Source organism: Mauremys mutica, chromosome 1 (assembly GCF_020497125.1).
Source record: "Mauremys mutica isolate MM-2020 ecotype Southern chromosome 1, ASM2049712v1, whole genome shotgun sequence".
Classification (NCBI taxonomy): domain Eukaryota; kingdom Metazoa; phylum Chordata; order Testudines; family Geoemydidae; genus Mauremys; species Mauremys mutica.
The window spans coordinates 221297066-221314929 of NC_059072.1; the positions used below are offsets into that span (position 1 = coordinate 221297066).

Sequence of the window (17864 nt, forward strand, 5' to 3'; positions counted from 1 at the left end):
AGTGACCTTCGCCTCAGACAATGAAACAATCTATTACATTGTAGTCTTGTCTACAATGTGGGTTTTAGCCACTGGTGCAGCTATCCAAGTGTTGCTATTCCAATATACACCTATACTGTAGACATGGTCTGGTTATGGAAGCACCAACTGTTTGAAAATGGGATAATTTGCACCAGTGCAAATTGTATTTTTTAAACTGGTGCACCATGTCTACACTAGGGGGTTGCGCCAATGCAGCTACCTAGGTGGCTAAAAACCCACAGCATAGGCACGCCCTTAGTTTAGCTGGGAAGCAGAGGCACGTGGAATAGAGAAGATTGGAGGGGAAGGAGAGTTAATTTGGAAGATGCAGCTGTCTGAACCTATTTATTTAGTTTGTTTATGATGATGCAGTCTTTGGGCTTGATTCTGCAATTAATTCCCTGTGGATAGCTCCTGGCTCCTTGCAGGATCAAGGCCTTTGTCTTCGTCCAGGTTGGGAAAGCATCTATTGCCCAGTGGAAATTACCAAAACCTAAATATTAAATAAATAATAATAACAATTCACATCCTCGGGTGGGGTTAGAGACAATCCCAGACAGTGTCTACAACAAAAAGAAGCAATGGCAATTTATAATTACAGTGCTGCAGTTGAAAACAATACACATAGAAACTTACCTGAAAACAAACTTGAAGGACTACCACTTGGTTTGACCTTTCACTTAAGTGCAGTGGGAGTTTTCTTTACTCATACTGTATGTCTCTTCCTTCCAAAATAAGTCTCTACCGTAAAATTTTCAAAAGCACCTATAGGACTTGGGAGCCTAAGTCCCATTAACTTTCAATGAGACAGGTTCCTAAATGCCTTCAGTTCCTTTAGAAAAGAGGACTTAGGCTCTCAAGTCACTTAGAAACTTTTGAAACTTTTATTTTAGGGGCTTTAATCATTTTTTACAGTAATTTTTTAAAAATATGCTAGTTGTGTTGGTGAAATCATTCAGGAGCTTTGAAAAATGCTAACATTTCAGTTAAGAGTAGATGAGAAAGATTACTATATATTAGTCTCACTTGGTGGAGCTATAATAATGGTTTAAACAGAGCTATAGCGGCTGTAGAGATTATTCCTCACTGATGCGACTAAGTATGAAATTTGAAGAAGCTCTTTCTAAAAATTGTATTAGCCTTGACTTTCAATATTTTGATCGCTGACTTTTTTTCCTTTTTATTTGATCTGATATTTAAACAATGACTCAGGATGATTCATACATAACTGCTCTAGAAATATTTCAGATATTCTTACCAGTTCACACAAGTAAACTTCTCAACAAATGCATATGATTTTAACTTTTATAGTTAGTAACATTATAGATATAAAGGGCTTTTTTATAGTTACAAAACCAGCCATGCTTTTGTTTTTCCACAATGTGGTGTGATTTAGGGAGCCTGACCTCGGCTCTTCTTCAATTTGGATCTATGCTGGGGTACAGATGTCATGGGAAAAGGAGCATTAGAGCAGATGACTGTGTAATAAAGCTGTGTATGAACAGCTTAAAAGAGGCATGGCTTGACTAAATGTAGGTGATCTTAGCCCTGTACAAGTTGTGTACTGTATTTGGACCCGAAACTAGTATTCATGATTTCTGGCTGTTTTGGACCAAAAATTTTAAAAGGGTATCAAATCTGGCCTCTGTTTGTATGCACATAACTTTCTTTGGCACACTTTTAAAATATTTTTTCTTTGCCTGCAGCATGTCACCACCAAGAATTAGATTGTGATTTGCCTTTCACTTCACTGAGAGTCACACCATTGCTACATATCTAAATATGCTGTACCCCTGGCAACAAGATGTTGCATTATTTATTGGTCAGATATATAGAACTACGGAGATGTCTTTGCTAGAGTCACACATAAGATAGGAGAATTGGTGCAAATATTATATACTGTAGAATGTATTGTATTTCTTGCTCACATGTATGTGTGTTATGCTATTTGGAATTTGATGTTTCAGTTGAACATTGTCTAGGTCTCAAACAATGCTTTTTCAGTTATTGTGAATGTCTATATCACAGCCTAGGAAGATGAGTAAAAAGGCTAGTGTAACTAGACAGCAAAAGCAAGGAATTTACTACATAAAAAATACTAAAGCAGAAAAAACCCATAGGAAGGAGCTAAGAACTATTCACATTTGTCAGAAATACATATACAGAAACCACTGACACAGCCAGCTCTATATACAAAGATAGGCCGAAACTAAGGGTTGGTCTACACTGTAAAGTTAGGTCAGCTTAATTACATTGATCAAGGCCATGAAAAACTTTTCATGCCCTGTGCGATGTAATTAAGCTGACCTAAGACCAGAGGTAGATGCTGCTAGGTTGACGGAAGTATTAAATAATGGCTTGCCCTCCGATTGTTCTTTTGTGGTTCTGTGTTGGTGGCTAACCTTCCATGAAATGCTTGTCTGTACCGAGGCAGTGTTGAATTGCAAAACTGTGTCTTTTTCCATCTCGTGTACCTGATGTTTGGTACATATTTGGTTCTTTCACTTGTGCTTTGTTTGAGTTTGGGACCCAACATACCTCTAAAATATGTCATACTTTCTAAACAATCATTTCTGGTTGAGTTAGAGCCTATGGGCTTGATGCAGAAACCACTTTTTGAAATGCAGGTTAGACTAGATCATAATGGTCTCTTTTGGCCATACAAAGCTATGAATCTATACATATCACCACACGCTTTTGTAAAATGATGGGAAGAATTTTCTGCATTGTTCCTTTCTTTCTGAAACTTATACTTGCATCTTATGATTATTAGTCAGTCAATAATTATTATACGAAGATTAGTAATGCATAACATGACTTTATGGAGGATGAAGCCCAGACAGTACTTGAAAAAAGGCTGTCTGGATTGTTTGCAAATTGGATGAATATTTTAAAAATATTATTAAAAATATAAATAGAGTATTCTGAATAACTCTATTCATATTAGCTCTGCAGAGCCGACAGAAATCTGGGAGAATGAGCTGGATTCTCTTCTGGTTCATGCATCATCAACAGAACTTTTAACTAAATTCCACTTGCAGAATCTTTACCTGGAGGTACACAGAGATAAGGGGCAGTTAAATTGTAATTGCAGTGTAATACACCTCAGCTGGGTCATGGTTACTGGTAATATAGTTTTAATTTATAATTGTGAGGTAATATCATGAAACAATAGATACAAAAAAGATAATCTTAAATCAGACACCTATCCCCAAGAGTAAAAATTCACTCCCTGAACACCTGGTCCTTCAAGAAGCATTCCTTGAGTACCCAGAGGCAGACCTAGATCGTCCTTAAGGCAGCATTTCTCAAACGGGAGTCCACAGGCCCCACTGATCAACTCTTCCCCCTCCCTCCCAGTGCCTCCTGCACGCCGCTGAGCAGGAGGAGGAGCGGGGCCGGGGACGGGGCACTCTTGGGGCAGAAAGAGGTGGGGAAGAGGAGGGGCGGGAGTGGGACCTTGGGGGAAGGGATGGGGTAGGGGTGGGGCCTGGGGGTCCGAGAAAAATTTTAAATCAAAGTGGAGGGTCCTTGGGTTGCTAAAGTTTGAGAATCGCTGCCTTAAGAGAGTCTTCATTTGCAAGGAATGCTCATGTTTTAGCAGACCCAGCATGTGTATATTTCTTGTTCTTCAGTTACTTATAAGATTTTTGGTAGTATTTTATTCTTAACGAATGTGTTGAATGTGCTTTAAATTTTCCCCTCAGATTTTCACGTTTCCTGATTTGTAGTCATTGTTTGCAAACTATGGGTCCAGTGCTACAAGTCCTTACATGAGTAGTCCTTATGCATGTGATTAGTTCCACTGAAATCAGTTTACTATTTTGGAACTGGTCCAAAGTCTCTCTCTGCTTTTAAGAGACTGTCAACTTGAAATCTAGGGAGTTAAAAAATGAGATAAAAGTAGTGTAAAAGTATTGTCCCTGAATCCTTCTGCTAATTCTGTGGTTTTACAACAACATTTTCCTATTTTCAAAAAAAAATTTCTCTCCCTTGTTGCTGTGTGAAAGACCCACACAAACGAAACTAACCCATCCCTATTCTAAGGGATATAATGAAACAGACTGTACACTAAATGCTGTCAAACATATCAAATAAACCAACTGAAAAACTGCAAGGTGATGGTGGTAGCAAAAGATCTACAGTTCCTCTTAACATTTTTATAAATGTTCCTCTTAACAATATAAAACAGAACCACCTTGAATCCCCACCCGGAAAACGGGGAAACTAAACACAACCCTTACAGCCATCCAGGGGAATGTCTACACTGCATTTTAAAATCCACAGGAATGGGTCTCAGAGGCCAGAACTACAGACTCAGGCTTGCAGGGCTCACACTATGGCACTAAAAACAGCATTGTAGACATTGCAGCTGGTGCTGGAGCTCTAAAATCTATCCACTTCTCTGGGCCTCAGAGGCCAAGCCCGAATGCCTATACAGCTTTTTTAGTGCCGTAGGTCAAACTCAAATTTGTAGACCTAGAGTCTGAGACTCATGGCTGTGGGTTTTGAAACACTGTGTAGACATTCACTAAGAGGCAAGACATCCCCGCTCACAAGCGCGGAGTGTTTGCACAACAAAAGAAAACTTTTATTACGAGAGAGGGAACACAGTATTACTGTGGGAAAACACCACAGTGACTCAAAAGCATGCAAACTATAAGTAAGCACCTGCCCCCATGGTATCTTGGGCAGTCCTTTGCCTCAGTTTCCCACCTTGCTGTGTGAAAGTCCAATGGACAAATGGCCATTAACATACCACTCCCCTTTCCCTCCACTGAACCCACTCACAGTTTGTTGTGTGAGGTCAGCAAAGTCCCAGAATCCAGCAGACCATTAACACAGCTTCACCTCCCACTCCTGAAGGGTGGAAATGGTTGAGTGATGCCGCCGCTGCCACAGGTGACCCCTGCCGCAGTCATCCCTGCCACTCCTCACCACTGCGTCTGCTTGCCACTCACACTGCTCACTGCCTCTAGCCGCAATGCTAGAATGCAAACCACCACGTAGCCCACTTTTTAAGCGATTTCACTGGGTAGCGGGGAACCTTACTGTTGCTGCATCCGCTGTGCTGCCTTTCACCATGACACTGTCCACAAACCAGGTCTAATGTTCAGGACTCTAGACCTGCTCAATGATTTCAGCAGCAGTGATTACGGAGCAGAAATAAGGACCCTCGATCGAGTCTATTTTTAAACACTGGAGAGGCAGGGTAAAATGATATCTAGGACTCCTTAAACAGAGGTCACGCCACTAGGCAGAAACCCCTGTCTCCACCTCCTCTGACTTTCACTTGGAGTTGGCATCCCTACCCCCTGCTTAGCAAATGAAGTAAGCTTAGGGTAACCCCCCTGAATTAGAGCAGGCTAAGGACAATTCTGCTGCCCTTTCGTTATACAATAAAGATCAACATTTCATTGCCCCTGCACCCAAGATTAAAGTACATTTTAACCCAAAGCAGCCAAAATTGATCATTTTGCAAAGTAGGTCTCTCCGCTGATGACCTACACAAAGTAGGTACGTCTGTGCAAATACAATCTGCTCCTCAGGTCTTTTGTTTCAGTTTTACAATAGATGGAAGGGGAGAGAGCTCCTTACACAGGATGACCAGATAGCAAATATGAACAATCATAACGGGGGTGGGGGGTAATAGAACCCCATATTTAAAAAAAACCCCAAATATTGGGACTGTCCCTATAAAATCAGGACATCTGGTCACCCTAACCTTACATCAGTTACCACCCCATTCTCACAAAGTTATAGAAATTGTAGCGGTTACAAGTAACAGCACCTTGTAAAATATATTTAGACAGTGTGCCTTTAATCATTGTTGTACAGCTATCTGATTTAGAATCCAGGAGCCAAATTCCTCCTTGTATAGCTCTGCCAGTTCTACTGTGTTGAATGAATTTATTCAGAGTAATTGGAGAAATCTCAGCAAACTCGTCATAATCTGAGATAAACTCTGCTAGAAAGTTTCCCTGGCAAGAAGAGGAAAGCGTGGCCTATAGGTCTATTCTTACTAGCTTAAGGAAGTGATCTGGACTGGGGGCTTCTCCTGGCAAGAGTTCTGATGCTTTTTCCTCCCCTTTGGAGACATTTGAATTCCTTGCTAGCACACAGAGTCAGAGGAAGGGAACTCAAACCCTTTATAAAAACTATTCTCTTTGAGGGGAAAAAATGAGGAAGTCAGTTCCAAAATTTTCTATAAATTATTGCTTCTGTTCACCTGTGTCCTTTTCAACAGTAAATCAGCTAGGGTTCAACAATCAGGGCATAAAACACGAAGAAAAATAAGGAGCCAGGCTATATTCTGCAACACCCCCCCCCCCGACACACACCCCCTCCCACCTCCCACTGCAAATATCTGGCATTGGACCTGCACCAGAAACAGACAGCAGTTCCTGAATAATTATATCCAGGTAGATGCCACCATGGCAGAATTAACCACACTGTTCATTAGTACTCTTCTTTTTGAACTAAATTATTATTTGTTTACATTTTCTCTGGCTCAGTGTTTTTCTGCAGTCACTGGCAGAGGGGGAGAAATGGGGAGAAAACAGTTACCTTCAGTGTCCTGGTTGGTAATCTGTTTGAAATATAATATGCTGGCAAATGGATGGAGAGAGATATTTCCTTGGTGGGGACATAGCAAGCAAGCCCTATTATTGCAACATTCTTTGTGCACTCAAAAAGAAACTAAATAATCTGATCTGTGTTTGTCAGTCACACCTAGGGATATTGAGCCAAGAATACATGGGTACCTTAGAGATTACTCATGTGAATGGACAGAAACCAGGTGCAGAGATAATGTGGATCTCAAACCACTCCTAGTGCCAGATCCTCCACACCTAAATTTGATTGGCAGGGAGACATGCAAAATTAGATCCACTGCTCAGCTGGTGCACAGGGATCTTCAGGTAAAGGGAGATGGCTTGTCTATACCAGGGAGATTTCCCCACAAATTCTAACCATTTTAAAAACTAATTGGAGCCATAGGGTTGGGTGGCCTGAACCATTTATACCAGGGGTGGCCAACCTGTGGCTCTGGAGTCAGATGCGGCTCTTCAGAAGTTAATATGCGACTCCTTGTATAGGAACCGACTCCGGGGCTGGAGCTACAGGCGCCAACTTTCCAGTGTGCTGGGGGGTGCTCACTGCTCAACCCCTGGCTCTGCCACAGGCCCTGCCCCCACTTCACCCCTTCCCTCCCCATCCCCTGAGCCTGCCGTGTCCTCCCTCCTCCCACGCCCCCTCCCACTCCCTCCCGAGCCTCCTGCACATCATGAAACAGCTGATCAGGAGGTGCAGGGAGGGAGGGGAGGCGCTGATCAGTGGGGCTGCTGGTGGGCGGGAGGTGCTGGAAGGGGGGAGCTCATGGGGGGCTGCTGATGTATTACTGTGGCTCTTTGGCAATGTACAGTGGTAAATTCTGGCTCCTTCTCAGGCTCAGGTTGGTCACCTGTGATTTATACTCACGTGATTTCAAAACCACTGATTTTGCTGAATTGGTTTAAGGTGATTTTGAAACTGATTCAATAAAAACAGTTTGGGCCACCCAAGCCTGGTCTATACTATGGCTCCAGTTTAGCTGAAACAGTTTTCAAGCTGGTTAGAAGGGGGAGGGGGAATTTCAGTGTTGTCAGGATGATTTCACATTGTCTTTACAATTACTATAGCCCAGGGCTAAATTTGACACTTATGCCCAGATTTTTAAAGGCATTTAGGCATTGCAATTTACTCCCCTCAGCGTTCAAGGGCTAAGTAACTTGGATGGCCAGTTCCATTTCCAAAAGTGACGAGGTTCAGCTACAATTTTTCCTCATCTAGATTCAATGATTACAGCCTCAGGTACCAATTGAGAGTCTCCTTTGTGTTTTGTTTGATCTATAAGCACATTATTTGTATGCATTTCTGAATGTGTGTTCCTCCTTGACATATTCCTGATTTTAGTAACTTGTCCCTAATTATTGTGCATTTTAATGTCTGAAGGTCAAGAAGTCACATGGTAAGAAAAGAATGGGCAAAACCTTTTCCAACAAGACCCAGGCTCGTGGGAAGCTAAAACAGGATGTGCTTGGCTTTAGTTGGGGCCAAGAGAAAAAGCTGCTCGGTATTGCAATGAAATGGATATGGGTAAAAGGTTTACGCTGTTTGACTAGCAAAAAAATAAAAATAAAAAAAATCTCTTGCTGCAAACCAGACCTATTTTCTTCAAATAATCTCCCAGGAAACAGCCTGTACCTAGCTAGGATGTGATTACCAGTTGCAGGCCTCAGACCATAGCCATTATTGTTTTAACATTCCTGCCTTCCTCTTTATCCCAGCATGAAGCACCCTGTGTGGGATGTTGTGTAACTTGACATTGCTTAGAGATAAAAAGGCAGTTTAGCACTCAACAATCACGGAGACAGAAGCAAAAAGACAGTGATTAGAAAATAAAGAAACGAGTGTGCACTGTGCTATGTGGGCAGCTATCTGAGCAGGATTCCCTTCCACAGAACCCAAACAGAAAGTTTGATTTTCCCATATTTTATTTTTAATTTTGTCAGTGCGTGGCAGATGCATTTAACATGATGAAGGCATCAGTGAAAGTAGGGCAGCTTCACTGCAATACAGGAGATTTTTTAAATCTGTAGGAGTGATGAGAGTTTTATAAAAGCAATATTGGTGGTGAATCCCAACCAAGATAGGCTACAAACAAATCCTAGAGCTCACCTTTATGTAACAGTGGAAGCCACCCTCTCAGGTCAAGAAACAAAGGGTCCCATTGCAAGTGCCTCTTAAGTTTGGAGATTCGTCATAAAAAAAATGTATTTACAAGAATGGCCTAAATTAAGAGCAACGCTAGTAACCAATGTGAACCCATATCAGCCATTCCAAGAAAAGAAAAGAGGTAAGTGGGAAATTTTTGCTAAAAGGAGACACAGTGGTCTGGCATTGCTGAAAAATGCCCACTAAATGACATAGCAGTCTTCCAAGTATTGAAAAATGTAACTAAAGGGCAAGAAATATTTTGTTATGGCCAATAATGAGTGCTCAGATAACAGATATGACAACTGGGTGTGCTCCATGCAGTCTCTTCCAAAGAGCAAAACAACAAGACAGATGATGCAAGGTCATGAAATCCCAAAGACTAATAGGGGATGTATGTGCTTTTGATAAAGGAGGAAACCTTTTTATTGTTAATTGATTACTACTTTCAACTAATGGATTTCAAAACTAACAAGCAAATGGTATTTCCACCCTTAATAAATCACAAGGTGCAAGGCATCTAATACCCAAGGTTATAATTGCTGATAACTTCCTGACAAAACATTCAAACTCTCGTTGCATCAGGAAGTTCCTATCTGTAAAATGGGGATATACCACCTGATTTCTCCCACCCTTTGTCTTTCTTGTACCTTTCAAGTATAAACTCTTCAGGCACTGTCTCTTAGTATATGTATATATAGCCCCATCTAATAAAATGGGGCTCAGACCTCAGTTAGGGTGTCTAAGTATTACTGCAATACAAAAAAATAATAATAATGAAAGGAATTCCAGATAAGTCAGTCAGACTTAGTCCAGCCCTGACTTTGTATGCCCTTTATCAATAATAAAATGAAGTATCAAGGACGCTTGCTTCATGAAAAATTCAACAGAGGTAGTTTATATCTAATTTTTGTCAGTGGGTGGAGTTTGTGCCCAATCCACTCAAAAGCTAGTGAGGAGATGGTCAGTTAGTGTCTTCCAAAATCCTAGTATCTAATCAGTTTCAGTTACTTCTAATATAACTGAACATTTTACCTCCTGGACACTGATCTAAGTACAACTATCCCATGCTCACATAATAAATGCAAAAAGTAGATGTTTTATCTGAAAACTACAGAAAAGACACTAAGGAAAATGGAACCCTACTCACCCTGATTGAGTCCTCCAGTAGACAAGTTACTGTGCCAGCTGATCGTTTTGGATTTCCTCAGTAGACAAGACATAGCCCAGGGAAAGAGAAAGCTCATACAATCAACAGTCCAAGAACTAAGCTTCTTACACACTGAGCTGGTAACCCGAGAGACCTGAATTCAATGTGTGGATAGATTGTTTATTTTCCTGAACCACTTCCAAAACATTAGAGCTTCTTGACTAAGACCAAGGTTTAGTTTGCATGGTGTTTTAAAAACACCATAGTCTCCTCAGTACTTAATTGACACTTTTTGTATAAATTGAGTGAGCTCATGAGTGATTTCAAAAAGGAAACAAGCTATAATTATGCACAGTTAGGACTCGCTGACATACAATGAAATGATTCAGGTTTGTCTTCCTGTTTGAAGAATGAACTAGATATTTGCTCATGTAATTTTTGTTTTGTTTTTTTCTGTCACTACCCCTCCATTGCCTTCCAGACTCTGATTGCACCTGCTCCATTTGCAGACGAAATAAGCTGTCAGTGCCAAGCCCCACATGAGAAACTAACCATCACTCAGGCCCGCCTGGGAACACCAGGTGAGTCTTGATTAATTGGACGTCTTTGCTGACAGCAGCATTAACAGCACTAAGAGCAGCTTCCACAGACATAGCCTTTCAGTTGTGAATGTATTTCACTATTACAAAAGCACTCTTCAGTTGGGAGGAGGAGCAGCATATGTTACCTGACCGGGGCTCAGGGAGGTGTAACAAAAGGATATTTATGTTTTCTTAGAGATACAGACCACCCACGTTAATGTAGTTGTTAAATGTACAGTTTAATTTTTGAACAGTTATAAAAATGCTGGGCAGTGAGATTTGGACATAAGAGGTAACTCAGCAAATCTCAACACACAGGTTATTTGCATACTGAAATCATATGGGATACTGGCTAAAATGAGTGTTTTCCTCACATTTCGAAACACACTTCATGGCCTCTGCATCACAGCTGTGATATATCTCTTCTGACAGCACCACAGCTTATGAGTGTATGTATACTCTGCCTGAGTACCTATATGGTGTGCTGAGAAACCACTTTTTCCTTTCTGACATTACAATGACAGTCAAGGCCCGCAGTGCAGGCAACACCATAGCATCAGGGCCCCCACAATGATAGTGTGATGTTTGGAGCCCATTCTCCAGTTCCAAATGGTGTGGGGTCTGAGCTAATTCATGCTGACTGACTAATTACAGCCCTGGAGAATCAGGGAGCCTTTCCCTTTATTGAGACCTTGGGTGGTCACATTACAAATTCCTCCCTCCACCTGTCTAAATGGAAATGTTGATCCACTATTTTTCTAACTCCCTTTGCATAATGCACAGCCAAGTGTTAAACACCTCATCTGTTCCCCTCTAATCTGGTATCATGGCAGAGGAGTTTATGGTAGGTTATACTCTGGATCATGGACCTTTCAGATGGTGGGGAGGATCCCAACTGATGGTTTTACAGGGGGCCCCAAAAAGCTGCCGATTACCCTGCTTTGAGGAAGCATCCCCATCTTCCCAGTGAGTTTTCCAAGAAACATGGTTTTCTCCACATTTCATCTGAGTCATGGGAGATATGGTCATCCTGAGCAGTGACATGTCTTTCTGCTGCATGGCAGCAGCAGCTCTGGAGCTCAGAGCCCCAGTTGTTTCTCTTCCAGTTGTACAGGGACTGCCTATCTGTAGCCAAGTGGCCAGGCATGCCACTCAGTGAAGCAGGTCCTCTTTAGGCCTGCAGCCCACTGCCAGGGCATGAAGAGTGGGGTGCAGGAAGAGATGGGTAGTAGGGAGCAAACAGTAGGAGGCAATAAGAATGGGAAAGATAGAAAGGTTAATCAGAAAGGAGAAGAGTTTGAGGGAAGAGGAAAGGTGTAGATGCAGGAGGAAACAAACGTGTGTACAGCATTAAGCTGAGGAAGAGAAAAAGGCAGGGAGCAGAGAAAAATGTGAGATGACACAAATGGAGTGAGATAGGAAAAAGACCTTTTTCCAAGTAATAATTCAGGGAAAAGGGAGGATAATAAAGAGGCCAACTTGAGGAGAACACAGTAAAGAGGATTCTGATGGGATAGGACTCACCACTACAGCGCCCCCTGCTGGATGTTCCAGGGATCAGCTATGCTAGCCGGAGCTCCCTCTTCTGGTGGTATCCCGCCAGTCACTTCTACTCCTGGGATCCATGTCACTTCCAGGACCAGGGCATTGTCTTTGTGACACAGCCCTCCAGCTGTGCCACATGCTGTACTCCTCGCTTCCAGGGGAATGTCATAGTCCCTTGGTCTAGTCACTTTCTCAGTGGCAAGTGGGGGAAGGGGAGGGACTCATGCCTGCCCACTACTCAGGATCCCGGCCCAGGGACCCTGTAGATGGCTGCTGCTTGCGGCACCCCGTCTTACTCCTCAGTAGATTTCCCTGGGCCACTTCCCCACAGCCACAGCACCCTCTTTACCCTCAGGGCCTTAGCCTGCTGATCCCTGCAGCCCGCAAGCATCTGCCTTTAGCTCCCTGGGTCTCTGCCTGCAGCACTGCTCTGTCCAGGGTGCTTACTGCCTTCAACCTGCAAGGCAGCCAGTCTATCTCCCTCCTCAAGCTCCAGGGAGTAACCAAAGCTGCTCTGCTGCCCTTATATGGGCCAGCCCAGCCCTGATTGGCTGCACCTCACAACCCCTCTCTGATTTGCCGCCTCCTGTGCAGCTGCCCAAGGGCTCTATTAACCCCTTAGAGCCCAGTGTGGGACAGGTGCCCCATCACAAGGATGTAGAAGAGTAAGTGGAATAAAACATTTTACATTTACCCACTGTAATTCTGCATATCTGAGGAGAAAAAAACCCCACAACATTCTTACTAGAGGCCAAAATTGATCAGCTGGATTCACACATGATTCCTGTTAAAGCTGAAAATCATAAGTACATAAAAATGGCATAGTGGGTCAGACCAAAGGTCCATCTAGCCCAGTATTCTGTCTTCTGACAGTGGCCAATGCCAGGTGCCCCAGAGAAAATGAACAGAACAGGTAATCATCAAGTGATCCATCCCCTGTCGCCCATTCCCAGCTTCTGGCAAACAGAGGCTGGGGACACCATCCCTACCCATCCTGGCTAATAGCCATTAATGGACCTATCCTCCATGAACTTATCAAGCTCTTTTTTTAACCCTGTTATAGACTTGGCCTTCACAACATCCTCTGGCAAGGAGCTCCACAAGTTGACTGTGCGTTGTGTGAAAAAATACTTCCTTTTGCTTGTTTTAAACCTGCTGCCTATTAATTTCATTTGGTGACCCCTAGCTCTTGTGTCATGAGGAGTAAATAACACTTCCTTATTTACTTTCTCCACACTAGTCATGATTGTATAGTCCTCTATCATATTTCCCCCAGTCATCTCTTTTCCAAACTGAAAACTCCCAGTCTTATTAATCGCTTGTCATATGGAAGTAGGTTCCATACCCCTAATAATTTTTATTGCCCTTTTCTGAGCCTTTTCCAATTCCAGTCTGCCCACAGTATTCAAGATGTGGGCGTACCATGGATTTATAGAGAGCCAATGTGATATTTTCTGTCTTATCTATCACTTTCTGAATGATTCCCAAAATTCTGTTTGCTTTTTTGACTGCCACTGCACATTGAGTGGATGTTTTCAGAGAACTATCCACAATGACTCCAAGATCTCTTTCTTGACTGGTACCAGCTAATTTAGACCCCATCATGTTATATGTATAGTTGGGATTATGTTTTCCAGTGTGCATTACTTTGCATCTATCAACACTGATTTTCGTCTGCTATTTTGTTGCCCAGTCACCCAGTTTTGTGAGATCTTTTTGTAGCTCTTCGCAGTTGGCCTGGGACTTAACTATCTTGACCTATTTTGTATCATTTGCAAATTTTGCCACCTCATGGTTTATCCCTTTTTTCAGATCATTTATGAATATGTGGAATAGGCCTGATCCCAGTACAGACCCCTGGGGGACACCACTATTTACCGCTATCCACTCTGAAAACTGACCATTTATTCCTACCCTTTGTTTCCTGTCTTTTAGCCAGTCACCAATCCATGAGAGGACCTTCCCTCTTATCCCATGACAGCTTACTTTGCTTAAGAGCCTTTGGTGAGGGACCTTGTCAAAGGCTTTCTGAAAATCTAAGTACACTATATCCACTGGATCCTCCTTGTCCACATGCTTGTTGACCCCCTCAAAGAATTCTAGTAGATTGGTGAGGCATGATTTCCCTTTACAAAAACCATGTTGACTCTTCCCCGACAAATTATGTTAATCTATGCATCTGACAATTTTGTTCTTTACTAGTTTCAACCAGTTTGCCCGGTACTAAAGTCAGACTTACTGACCTGCAATTACTCGGATCACTTCTGGAGCCCTTTTAAAAAGTTGTCATCACATTAGCTATCCTCCAGTCAAATCATTGTTGTGTTTCTTTCCCCACAGTTGACAGACCAGTTAGAGTGTATGCAGATGGGATATTTGACCTCTTCCACTCCGGCCATGCTAGAGCTCTTATGCAAGCCAAAACTCTCTTCCCAAATAGCTACTTATTAGTAGGAGGTAAGAGCACATCTATTTACTGGATTTTTGCCTCTGTTCTGAAGTAGCAGAGGAGCAGTATTGCCATGTTCTCAGCTGCAGCTGTTTATACACTCTGACTTTGAGCACTACTTCCTGTTTTGATGATATTTTACACCATAAAAAATAGTCCATCTTAAAATTATGTCAAACAAAGTAAGAGTCCAGTCAAACTCTGGCCTCAGCTGCCAGTTCCCAGTCTAGTTCCCAGCCTAGTTAAACTGTCAACCATCAATCTCCACATAAAATTTGCGCTGCACCAGAGTCTGGTGTCACATATCTCACTGTGTGCATCTTGTTGTCTTATTTCTTGTTGTGGAAATATTTATTTGGAGTTAAGATTTTTTTAAAGTAATTCTCTAAATAGATCTTATAAAGAGGGCCGGCTCGAGTCACCAGTATCCCAAGCATGTGCTTGGGGCAGCAGTTTTCAAGGGGCGGCATTCCGGCCCTTTGGGGTGGCAATTTTCAAGGGGTGTCACTCTTTTTTTTCTTTTTTTGTTGCTGCTACTACTGTTTCAGCTTTTTTTTTTTTTTTTTGCGCTTGGGGCGGCAAAAAACCTGGAGCCAGCCCTGCTTATGAATACTTTGCAAACCAGCAGGCCCAGGAGAGTGTGGTAACCAGAAAGAAGCCCTTGATGGCTGATGGGCATGTACCATAGGTGGACAGGCACAATTAAAAGGAAATACTTCTATTTTACATCTTATTCAACCTCTATTTTACATCTTATTCAAAAGATGACACCTTCAGCAGAAGAGCATCCACTAGTACAGGGGTGGGCAAACTACAGCCTGGGGGCTGCATCCGGCCCTTCAGACATTTTAATCTGACCCTTGAGCTCCCGCTGGGGAGCAGGGTCCAGGGCTTTCCCTGCTCCGGCGCTCCAGCCAGGGAGCGGGGTTCGGGGCTTGCCCCGCTCCATGTGTGCTGTGGCTCCTGGAAAAAGAAGCCTGGAAGCGCTCCCCTCTCTGGCTCCTACACGTAGGGGCAGCCAGGGGGCTCCGCACGCTGCCCCCGCCCCAAGTGCTGCCTCCATAGCTCCCATAGGAGCCGGAAGGAGGACATGCCGCTGCTTCTGGGAGCTGCTTGAAGTAAGTGCCGCTCGGAGCCTGCACCCCATCCCGCGCCCCAACCCCCTGCCCCAGCTCTGATCCCCTCCCACCCTCCAAACCCCTCAGTCCCAGCCCAGAGCACCCTCCTGCACCCCCAACCCCTCCTCCCCAGCCCCACCCAGAGCCCCAGCCAGAGCTGCACCCCCCCCCCACACACCAACCTCCTGCCCCAGCCTGGAGCCTCCTCCCGCACCCTGAACTCCTTATTTCTGGCCCCACCCCAGAGCCCGCACCCCCAGATGAATCCCTCACTCCTCCCACACCCCAACCCCCAATTTCATGAGCATTCATGGCCCACCATATAATTTCCATACCCAGATGTGGTCCTTGGGTCAAAAAGTTTGTCCACCCCTGCACTAGCACTGGAGTGTTAGATCAGCGCTGATACAGAAGGGAGCGTGTCCAGCTGCTGAGACATCAATAACCCTTCCTGCAGCAGTAATAAGATTTAGCATTTGTATAGCTCTTTACACCTTCAGAATGCTGTATAAACATTAACTAATCCACACAACAGCTCTGGGATATAGGCCTTATTTCCCATCTTATTAAAAACCGGATTAGAATATAAAATTTCCTAAATCCACTTCCTATGCAACATTCCTCCAGAGCACACTGCCTCTTATAATCCCACAACTGGGTTTTCATCAGAGATTTCCTGTTTGAATACGGATCAAGCCAAACCTCACATGCTATGAAATCTGCTAAATCCATAGCCCAGGCCACTATGACTGCACTTGTTTGCTCTTAATTTGTGCTGGTTTCAATATAACTGTCCAACAGTGATTTAGAGATGTGTAGGCAAATTTCTGGAACTCTGCAGATCATTCCTCCTATTTAGCATGCACTTCTGGTCTCTGTTCCAAAGACAGAATGAGGCACATCTTTATTTGGTTTGAAAATGGAATGTAACTCAACAAACAACTTTAAAATAAGGATATTGATCAGAAAGTTCTTACTAGCCAGATGAGCTAATTGTGCAATGTTAACATAGAAATATTTTGTTGATTGTTCTTATGTCAGTTTGCAGTGATGATCTAACCCACAAGTTCAAAGGCTTCACTGTAATGAATGAAACCGAGCGGTATGAGGCACTCAGACACTGTCGCTACGTAGATGAGGTCATCAGAGATGCTCCATGGACGCTCACACCGGAGTTCCTAGAAAAACATAAGGTACCATTCTTCTCCAAACCCCATCCCTTCCTTCTGTAAATTAACTGCTGGGAATACATAACAAGGATACGGGATTCTATTAGCTGGAATAAATTAAGTAATTCAGCTCCTGACAGCTAATTATTACAAATCACCTGTCAGTTCTAAATCAGAAAACTTTCTGTTCTCTGGCTCTTTTTGATGGAAATGGAAGTGGGCACGTATTCTGTTTTTTGGAGACTGACTCAAAGTACCAGCACATCAATAATGCAAACTTAACTCACTGACCTGTGATAACAGGACACTCTTCTCAGATCTCCTGCCTTTTGGAGCTAAGCATATATCAGGGATTTATATCATGAGACTTCCCATGGGTTAGAAAGTGACTAAGGATTAAAAATATCCACAACTTGCCAGGTACTCCCATATTCAGAGGCACCCAGTTGTTATTTCATATAGTTAAAGTCTAATTCCCAAGTCTATAATGTAAGTGAAGTGCATGTTATCTTCTTGATGCCATGGCAAGTGAGATCCACCAAATAAGTACGAAGAACAGAGTTAGCATTTTTTAGGATTTGGATTAAAGCAATAGGACAAGAGATCGTGGTGACATCCCTCATCTGGATTAATCAAGTGGATAGTGATTAGATAATTTTTGTTATCCTAGCTGTAACAAATAAGAATACTCTTTTGTGTTAATGTTCAGGGGCAGATATAAGGGACTAGTCTAGCAATAAACTACATATGACCATGTCTACACTACAAAATTAAGTCAATCTAATTTACGTCAGCATACAGTAATTACATTACTTGTGCGTTTCTACACTTTGCTCCTTCTGTCAGTGGTGCGCATCCTCACCAGGAGTGCTTGAACCAATTGAACTGTCAGTGCGGGGCATTGTGGGACAGCTTCTGAAAGCTAGCAACAGTCGCTGTAAGCAACGCAGTGTTTACACTGACACAGCATCAACCTAACTACATCAACACTGACTCTATGCCCCTCGTGGAGGTGGAGCTATTAAGTCGGAATATCGGGCAAGTTACGTGGGGGGGGGGAGTGAAATTTTAGCGTAG

At 43.0% G+C, this 17864-nt stretch overlaps 1 protein-coding gene across 1 annotated transcript in view; it reads left to right on the forward strand.

Moving 5' to 3' along the window:
* Window positions 1-17864, forward strand: part of PCYT1B (phosphate cytidylyltransferase 1B, choline) — a 44026-nt gene that overhangs the window by 3706 nt on the left and 22456 nt on the right. Inside the window, exons 2-4 of the mRNA XM_044980889.1 lie at window positions 10407-10506; window positions 14392-14508; window positions 16660-16811. Coding sequence (XP_044836824.1) covers window positions 10407-10506; window positions 14392-14508; window positions 16660-16811 — 369 coding nt within the window. The remainder of the gene's footprint in view (window positions 1-10406; window positions 10507-14391; window positions 14509-16659; window positions 16812-17864) is intronic.